The sequence below is a fragment of the Podarcis filfolensis genome (genome assembly GCF_964270895.1).
Source record: "Podarcis filfolensis genome assembly, chromosome: 5".
In the NCBI taxonomy this organism is placed as follows: Eukaryota; Metazoa; Chordata; class Lepidosauria; order Squamata; family Lacertidae; genus Podarcis; species Podarcis filfolensis.
Window position 1 is genome coordinate 24,284,163 of NC_139608.1, and position 9,912 is coordinate 24,294,074.

Here is a 9,912-nt window from a genome sequence, read left to right on the forward strand (position 1 = left end):
GTGAGCCTGTGGTGTCAACAAAATTAGGGACCCAGGAACAGAGGCAGCTGCCTTACACTGATTCAGATCATTGGACCAGCTAGTTCTGTATTGTCTACACTGACTAATTTGAATGGGAAACCAGGGTTGATGGAACTTCAGGCTCAAAGTCATCATCCCATGAAGACACTGGATCTTGCAAGTAAACATGCATAGGTATGGGGTGCTCTCAGAAAGACGGATACCAAATGTCAGCGAAAAAGAAACCCGAGTCACAACATTCAGAACACACACAAAGTTTATACCGAAAAAGAAAATTGAAAAACACTTTAATTATTTGCATATCATGCACACAACCCCACCCCAGCACAAAGGTCTTAATATATACAGTGAAATATTTGTGTCACAGAATTGTAATTCCATGAGCATAAAATAAATCGGGGGCAATCATTAAAATAACATCAGAATTTGTATTAGCTGCTAATAATCAACAGAAGCTCACAAATATGTTTGGCCAGAGCTGACAGCTTTCCCCCTTAGTTTTGCTCCCGTGTCTTCAAAGATGCAGAAAGCTGAAGCTTTCCTTCAGCACTTAAACCCTCATGCCAAAGAAGACCTCTGCTTTAGGATTGGGGAACCTATGACCCTCCAGATGTTGTTGGACTGCAACTCCCATCAACTTCTGGCAGCATGGACCATGGCCAAGGAAGACAACAAAGGACCATAGCTTTCCAATCCCTGTGCTATTTCTAGAAGTTCTTTGCAACGCTGCACAGGAGCAAGCCCAGAAATTATCTGGCAACCTTATGAGCAAAAAATCAATTCAAAGGAAGGTTCTGTGCCTATAACAGACATGTCCAAAAGGAGGAGGAGGAGCAGCAGCTTTTCTCACTGCAATACAGCTGCCTCTGCTAAACTTCTCCTGACATGTAGTAATCAAGAGCACAAAAGCCTCATTGGGATGTGGTGTATACAAATATTGGCTCTCTTGGCCACCCCAAATCCAGTCAGGAAGTCTACAGTTATGCTTCAGTTCTGGAAGCATGGGGGTTGTCATCTTTCCACGTGGCAAACAAGACTCAGCATAATTATAGCAGAAGTGGGAAACCTCAGACCTAGGAGGCAAGCGTAACCCTTCAGCCTCTTTCTCTGGCCCTTGGGACTCTGCAGGCCACAACCTTCACTGGGCCAGCTTCACACGCTTTACTGTTTGTCCCTGGCTGGAACGTGCCCTGGACCTTTGACAAGGCCTCTTCCTCGCCTGAGTGGAGAACAGAGGGGTGGCTGTAGAAACTGTACAAAGACGGCATTTACATTCTTGACCCCACCCACTTTTGTCTCTGGCCCTCAACCCACTGGCGTTTGGCCCTCACAAGGTTACACAGAATAAAACATGGCCCTCAGGCTGAACAATGTTCCCCATCCCAGATTTATATTATAAGTGGTGATAGGGAGGTCAGTATTCACGTAAAAGTAACTCCCCCAGCTGGGGAGAAAGAGGAGCAGGGAGATGCTTCTGGGTTGCCAACACTTCAAGGCCATAAATTCTAATTTTGGGGTTGTATCGAAGTAGACAAAAATCAACTGGCTGGCTTTTCATTTTTTAAAACGGCTGCCCAGGTCCTTACACAGCAACCCTAATTAGACCACTGCTCTTGCAAGCACCCCACCCAGCACCCCCCGTTCCCACTGCCTCTCCCTCACTGCAATTAGGCTTAGACAAAGCCTTCTTGCAGTATGGAGGGCATAGTTGGGGGCAGCTGGGAAAGATTAAACCTCTTTCCCCAGCGGCAGTCTCCAGGAAGATTTCTGCCACGGGTCCAGCAATGAGACCTGAAAAGGGCTAAAATGTCTTTATAGGGTCGGGCGGACAGCTGATGTGTCTGCATGCATGTGTGTGTGGTTTGGTAGGGTTGGCCAAGAGGGAACGAAGTCCTTGGGCTGGACATTTTCTTCTCACCCCTGCTATATAGCCCAAACAGTTGCAAAACTCATTGGCAGATGTGAAGGGAAAATGCCGTCAGGGCTGTTTCTAACACCCTTCATTCTAGATGTGCTTAGTGCGGACTTGATTTGGCCCATCATATCAAGGTCTGGCAGGGCATTTTCGGCCTTGTAAGAGGTGATTTCTGGAGTCTCTGTATATTTAAACTGCTCCATCTCCCTAAAAGAAAAGATAAGAAGGAAATGAATTCTTATACACTGGTTGACAAGAGTAAAGGCTAATCATCATGATATTTGGTCATATCTTTCATTCTCTATTTGGCAAAGCTAGGAGGAGCCTTATTTTGACACTTCTCAGTCAGCCTCCAGTTATGCTCCCATGCTGTTAAGTCTTCCGGCAGGGTTCTGTTTTTTGTTTAAATGACTGTTGAGAGTTTGCAACAAACCTGCTTGTGCATATTTGCTATTCCTCCCCAGCTTACACTTTATACTTGCTTAAAGGTAAAGGTAAAGGGACCCCTGACCATTAGGTCCAGTCGTGGCCCACTCTGGGGTTGCGGCGCTCATCTTGCTTTATTGGCCGAGGGAGCCGGCGTACAGCTTCCGGGTCATGTGGCCAGCATGACTAAGCCGCTTCTGGTGAACCAGAGCAGCGCACGGAAACACTGTTTACCTTCCCACCAGAGCGGTACCTATTTATCTACTTGCACTTTGACATGCTTTTGAACTGCTAGCTGGGCAGAAGCAGCGACCGAGGAACGGGAGCTCACCCTGTCGCAGGGATTCGAACCGCTGACCTTCTGATCGGCAAGTCCTACGCTCTGTGGTTTAACCCACAGCGCCACCCGCGTCTCTTATACTTGATTGCAGTGAGACTAAACCACACGTGCATTTTAATGCCTATTCAACTGTTTTAGAAAGATCCTTTTGGAGCTCCTTGTGATCCCTTTTTAGTCCTTACCACCTTGGGACACTTTAGTGCCATTAGCAAACAGGGGCCATCTCAATGCTCACCCCTAGCACCAAGTCATTTAGAAACAAGGTGAAAAGCATGGCTGCAAATACTGATCCTTGGAGGACCCCACTTCTCACTTATCTCCTTTGGGAGAACTATCCCATATGTTCCTGCTCTCTGCTTCTTGATCTTTAACCACTTACTGCTCCATAAGAGGACCTCGCTTCTTATTCCATGACTGCTAAGTTTACTCAGGATGAGAATCCATCAGCTGAAGCTCCCAGCTTGTCCATAGTTTGGGCTCTCATACTAGGTTGCCTTAAATTTATAGCTTTTTAATTTAAAGCTTTGGGGGGGGGTTACTCTATGCTCCCATAGCTGATTTGGAAAGTGGTGTGCACATGACATTGGTGCATATTTATTCCGTATCTTTTTTGTTGTTGTTCCTTATGAAAATTCTGTATTTTGATGAGTTTCCCCCTAAACCAGCCAGCCATGTATACACAGCCCAAATCTTAAGCATACAGTGTATCTAATGGATCACCTCTATCTGAATGCATATTGACTTCATGAAGGGAGAAACATCTCGACGGTAAGAGCCGTGTGACATTGGAACAAATTTCCTAGCAAGGTGGTTGCTTGAGGTCTTCAAGCACAGGACAGGCAATTGCTTCTTAGGGAGGCTCTAGCTCTGGGTTTTCTCCATCAAACAAGGGGTTGGACTACATGGACAAGACCCCCTCCAACTGTTAAATGATGGATAAGTCTGCTTCCCATATAAAGGTCCACAGTATGCTGGGAATTAGAGAACAGCTTGTTCATCCCCTCCTTCCTTGCAATTTCAAGGCTATGGGGAACATTTTGTGCATTTGTTTGTATTGGAAAATGCATGGTTAATACTAACAAACACCATAGGTAGGGCCGGCTCTATCATTAGTAGAAAGGGGTGGGGAACCCCCCTTTTTTTTGCTCCATGGGCCATATTTTAACCCTTGTGGGCCATATTGACAGTTTTGCAGGGCCATCAATCACATGTCACTAAAATGGAGGAAGGAAAATTGTTTTATCATGGGCTCTGAATTAAACAACGTCCTGCTCCAGGAAAAGGATTTCACTAAATCCTAGTTGAACTGAGCAGGATGTAAACCACCACCACCTCAACCAGGAAGCAGGATTTAATCCCCCCATTCATCAGCTGTTAAGTGGGGGGGGGGAGTTAAATCCTGGTGCCTTGGCTGCATGAGTCAATTCCCTGTGAGGAACTGGCATGCGCAACTTAAGAATTGAATCTCATCCTCTGCTCGTTGACTCTCATCATTCAGAGTGATGCCAGCTGATTGACAAGTGGGTGATGTTTTGAAGGGGGGGAAGGCACTGCAGGTGAAACTGGGATCCGTGTGGGTCAAGACTGGCCTGCAAGCTAGAGTTTCCCTACCGCGGGGGAAGTGCGAAGTAAGGTCAAATGGTTGGTTGGGTCAGCTTCAGTATGTCTACTTTGCCTTGGGCTGCAAAATGTCTTAGGCTGGCCTTGACTGTAAGCAGCTGGTTAACCCAATTGGCAAAGGGGGAAAGGAACCAGGAATGCTCATACATGTTGCTACCAACGAAAGCATCTTACCCCACAGCATCCGCATTTACAGTCCCCGCACAGCGTTCCGAGGAGTCCGTTGATAACTTGGATGCCACACAGCACCAATTGAGCTCCGCTCATTATCAGCAGTAGAGAGAACAGAGTCAAGTTCCAGGGCACGATGGACTCTGGAAATGTGCAGTCTTCCCATAACTTATGGTCCGTCAGATACTCCCTGTGCCCGAAAAAGAAGTTTTATTGATTTTCTATTATATTTCTGTCAGTAAGGCTGTCATTGTGAGGGAACACCTGGCCAGCACTTTCAGAAATGGACAAACCTCTCAATTTAACTGTCCGTTTCTCATATTCCCCCCCCCCCAGTCAATCTTTAATTCAGCACTCCACATTTCTGCAGCAATTTTTTCTTAATCCTCATGAAACTCCTGCGTTTCAGTGCAAATTTTCCCCGATAAACACATCTTTGTTCAGTTTCTCCTAATATACACATTTTGGCAATACGCTTTCCATACCATAATGCATTCCTATATGCTATTTTCAAGCACGTATGCTTTTTATGCACGCTTCCCTGTAAGATATGCATTTTTGTACACATTGTTTGCCTTGGAGAAGTGTGCTGCAAAGAGAGAGAGAGAGAAGTGCGAATTTTGAAGGATAGCTGCTTTAGTTTGCATATTGTTTCAGGAAATGCGGAATTAAGTAGTTTCTCATTAAAATGCAAGCAAATTGTTATCCTGTAATATTCAGTGGTGTGTCATGTGTCTCAGGTAGGTTAAAGGAAATAAGAGGCAGGTTGCACTTCTAACGGAGACTGAGAGACACACAAATAAGTGAGTTCTGGATTCTGGAAGGATTTGGGGTGCTGGCTGTCTCTCTCTGACATGGGAGTAGTGAACTTTGGCTGTTTAAGCTGTGCCTCAACTATACTCAAGCAGTACACTTGTAAATGAAAACAATATATATATATTAATTGGGAGTAATGCTCCAATGATTTCTTCTCATAGGTATCCAAAGCTGGGTAAGCACTGCTCCTCTGGCACTTCTTGCCACCTGTAGGAATGGCTCGTTTCACCCTTGCACTGTAAAAACGCCACTCAAGGTGCCTTACAACTTCAAACACTACAATTTATGAAACAAGGATGGAAGAGACACAGGTTTTGCTGTCTTAAAATGTTTAAAAGCATTGGGTGGTCTCTAACAAAGTAGCCCATGACAGAACTTTCCCTTCCTCTCCTCATGTGCCCTTTCAGTCTGTTCCTCAACCTTCTGGAGCAGACTTATGGGGAGGGGGGAAAGAGGGCACATGGGGACAGGAGAGGAGAAGTTCCATTGTGCACGTAAACATCTAGTGGAAGCATTTTATGGATGCCGCCCATTGTCTGCTTCCTAAACTACAAGCCAGGTGGAATAAAATAGTCTTTAGTAACTAACTGGTGTGGGGAGAAGTGAAGGTGGGGGCCAGCTGCAAGGCATTTCATAATCTTGAGTGCCACCACTGAAAAGGCTCTGCTGACTTTGTCCACCCAGACTATGAGGAAAACTCCTACCGCCAGTCAGAAATGTGATTACTCAGCCTTACAAGTTGCTCTTTGAAACACTGATGGTTGGAGGCCATCCAGTGGCTCATAATATTTGGTAAGCACTTTGCTGCAGGATTTATAGATCAAGACGAGAAAGCAAGAACCCTTCCAGTAGAGATGGAGAATCTATCCAGAGGTTGAAAAAAAACATCTTACCCGTTTTCAAAGGGATACATCCAGGTGCTGTTTGCTACCTGACACTTAGGGCCTCTGTTCATGGCGACAGCCGACACAACAAAGCTGTATCCAGCCCCCACAACTCCAACTGCCGCAAATATTACGGAAGTAAACATCTGCCAAGAACGAGCAAAAGGTCAAAGCCAAAGTCCATCCTAAAAATCCATCTGGCATGTTTGCAGTTTTGATGACTCACAGATGGCGCACAGGGAAGTGCATCAGAGAGTCACCTTATCCAAATCCACAGACTTCTCCTGATCCTGTGGGCAGGAGTGGCTCAAGCACCAACCTCCTGGCGCCAGGAACACCAATGTCTTTCCTGCTTATCAGGAGATAAATGGTGTCGAGGCCAGGACTGTGCGAGCGGAATGAAAGGAGTGGCACCACCTGGGCACACGGACAACCCTGATCTTACCCCTGCTCCCCCCACCCCCTCAGTAAGTGGCATTTGTGCCAGTCCTCTTGCTGTGTGTCTCCACCTCACCAAACCAGCTTCTGCCCCTTGCGAATCCTACGCTGGCAGAAGTCACAAGTGAGGTTCTCAACCCTTTGGCCTTGAGAGAGCTGCTTCGGTGATGTTAAGGGCCAGCCCTATCATTAGATAAGAGTAAGGCAGCCGCCTCAGGAGGCAAATGCTAGGGGTGGGGTGAGGAATGACAGCGAGATGTTGGAGGGCCTTGCTTTTATACTTACCGCAAACCTCTTTCCACAACCTTCATTACCACAGCACCCGCAGCAATCGTTATTCTTAAGACCCAGGAAGACTAAAGCAGGAAATACCATCTGATGACAACAGAAAATGCACTTTGAGGCTCGGTCGTTCCTAAGATCACTGTATTTCTTCTAAAATGTCTACCGTCTTTTTCCAGACCCAGCATTTGCATCTGGCAGGTCTACTCTCAGAGGAAGCAGCAGGATCACTGTAGCACAATGGAATCCTCACCAAATTTCATTTAGGTATCGGTGCCGTGGAATGCACTGGGACTTACTTCCAAATTTTACAAGATACAAAGCTCGGCTGCAAATGTCTCAGCACCCAAAGAAGTAATTTTAATTAAGAAACCTCAGCTGTATTGGCTATTGCTGTAAACTAAGTAATGCTGTACTGGTAGGAATGTAAGACCAGGTCACCTGAAAGACTGTCTCAGGATATTCAACTCTGTGCCCAAGAATATTGTAGGGTGGTGACCCAAAAACAGGCATTTTCTGTCATTGTCCCTGTACTATGGAATGCCCTTCCCTCTGCCATAGACAAAGAAACAACCATTCGTTGCTTCAAACCTCTAGGAAAGACATATATTTTTGCCTGACCCTGATATTTGCATTTGAATACCCCAATTTCTTGCTTTTATTTATTTTCATGTGCTGTTATACTACTGTTATACTGGTTTTATTTTGTATTTTTCTTTTAATGATATTGTTCATTTTTTATGTTGTACATCACTTAGAAAGATCTTTAAAATATTAGCATATAAAAGCTTTCAATCAATCAATCAATCAATCAATATCCATCAATCAATTGAAACACTGGTCTAATCTCGCAGAGCAATGCTTATGGACTTATTAGAGGCAACTCAGCAGTACATGTCTGTCTTGTTTTTAACATAATAGGCAAGTGGTCTACTTTCGTAATAGACTATTCAATTAGTTTTCAAGTTAATCTGTTTGAATTTCCAGCTTGCATACTCAACGCATTGGCAATCTAATTTCCAACACAGACTGTCTACCACACCCATAGTGTAGTCGGATTTCTGCTCACTGTAAAGCTCAAGGCAATAATAAAAAGGAGAAGAACATAATGCGTTGTCCTACTCACCAGTACACCAGAACCCAAGATCCCTCCGAAGTACCAAACTTCATCTGAAATATGGTCACTGGTTTCGACCTCTCCTCCGGGGAAAAACAACAAAATATTAGCAAGGGTACATAGCACGGCCAGAGGAATGAGAGTACCTCCAAGGCACTTTGCACACCCTCCACAACACATGTTTCCAAAACTATAGCGCAGGCACCACTAGGGAAGAATGAGCAAAGAAATAAAACTTTCCCTGGATCCCTTTAGTATTGAAAGACAAAAACTTCTTGGTTTATTTTAACCCAATCCGCTTGTGTCTCCAATTCCCACTTGGTACAGTCTCCTTCACAGAGGTTGCAATCTGCCAGCTAACTCGTGCTCTGATCATTTATATGCCGACATTGTCATGATCTCATTTTTCTGCATCTCCCCTCCACCCCCCAAATGAGATTACGTGCAGAACCACCTCTCATCTTGCCATGACAACCAGATACCTCTGTTAATATTTTACTAGCATGGACAAGACAGCCAGTGGTTTGGAGCTTGATTATTGGAAAATGCCCTTTCCAGGGATGCAGACTTCTTTTGGGTGATGTACTTTGACCCTCCGCCCCCTCCTTCAAATGCTTCGTCATGGCAGAAATAAAAATGAACAATTCATCGGTGTTTCATTGCATCGCCCAGCCTAGGTGATTTCATAGGGAGTCCCCAATAAGTTTGCATGGGTGAGTGCCCTGATAATGAATCTATGCTACCTTGAGAGTAAGAACAAGATAAAAGCTGTAAATCAAACAATGCGTGACTTTCAGATGAACCATGGAAACTGTGTAAGCGGAGCAAAGTTTGGTCATCATCATCTCTGCAGGGTACAATAGCCATTTTCTATTGGAAAGCATTCGCTCAAGGGCAACCTGCTAGAGGCAATGGATAGAACCAGGCACAACTATAACTAATTCAGAAAAGGATGCTGTGATTACTAAAACCCAGCATAGGTTTCTCAAAAAAAAAGTCATGCCAAGTTTCTTTTTTTGATAGGGATAGGGTTTCATGCTTGGTGGATCAGGGGAATGATGCAGATGTAGTGTATTTTGATTTCAGCAAGGATTTTGGCAAAGTCACCCATTATATTCTTGGGAGGTAAAGGTAAAGGGACCCCTGACCATTAGGTCCAGTCGTGGCCGACTCTGGAGTTCTGGTGCTCATCTCGCTTTATTGGCCGAGGGAGCCGGCGTACAGCTTCCGAGTCATGTGGCCAGCATGACTAAGCCACTTCTGGCGAACCAGAGCAGCACACAGAAATGCCGTTTACCTTCCCGCTGGAGCGGTACCTATTTATCTACTTGCCCTTTGACGTGCTTTCGAACTGCTAAGTTGGCAGGAGCAGGGACCGAGCAATGGGAGCTCACCCCGTCGCGGGGATTTGAACCGCCGACCTTCTGATCGGCAAGTCCTAGGCTCTGTGGTTTAACCCACAGTGCCACCCGTGTCCCAACAGGGTTATGTAGGTAGGATGGAAGCATGGGGCAGCTTCACAAACGACACCTGCTGAAATTAAAGGTGTAGGGACCTTGCCCTCTCTTGCATCTGGCCACAGGCTGCCCACCCATGACATGACATCGTATTCTGTGGACTAATCTGTAGTGAATCTTTCAGATGACAGCTTTTAGCAGACTTGATGGAGCAAAGACAGAAAAATCACCACCTGCGGGGTACATCCTACATTATTTTGTTCCACTGCCACCTCGTCATGGGTTCCACAGGTGTTTGAAGCAATACAGAGATCTGTGAAACCTGTTTTCTAGAGGTGAGGGCTGGTTGAATGCATACACCCCATGAAAAATGATGCCCATTTCATACGTGCTTCAATTCTCTGGGGGCAAAAGTAGCAAATTGC

At 45.4% G+C, this 9,912-nt stretch overlaps 1 protein-coding gene across 1 annotated transcript; it reads right to left on the reverse strand.

Moving 5' to 3' along the window:
* Positions 1–291: 291 nt before the first annotated feature.
* TM4SF4 (transmembrane 4 L six family member 4) lies at positions 292–8,458 on the reverse strand. Its single transcript, XM_083613597.1, has 5 exons — positions 8,040–8,458; positions 6,917–7,006; positions 6,203–6,339; positions 4,497–4,683; positions 292–2,143 (listed from the first exon to the last, which is right to left on the reverse strand). Exons 1-5 carry the CDS (start codon positions 8,208–8,210, stop codon positions 2,126–2,128), a joined length of 603 nt encoding a protein of 200 aa, XP_083469723.1. The 5' UTR covers positions 8,211–8,458; the 3' UTR covers positions 292–2,125.
* Positions 8,459–9,912: the final 1,454 nt, after the last annotated feature.

Excerpts from the sequence above, each read along its gene's own strand:
- TM4SF4 (XM_083613597.1), bottom strand. The coding sequence starts at position 8,210 with ATGTGTTGTGGAGGGTGTGCAAAGTGCCTTGGAGGTACTCTCATTCCT. Across the intron at positions 6,340-6,916 it reads GTTGTGGAAAGAGGTTTGCG|ATGTTTACTTCCGTAATATT; the intron begins GTAAGTATAAAA and ends CGTTCTTGGCAG. Across the intron at positions 4,684-6,202 it reads ATGTATCCCTTTGAAAACGG|GGAGTATCTGACGGACCATA; the intron begins GTAAGATGTTTT and ends TTTCGGGCACAG.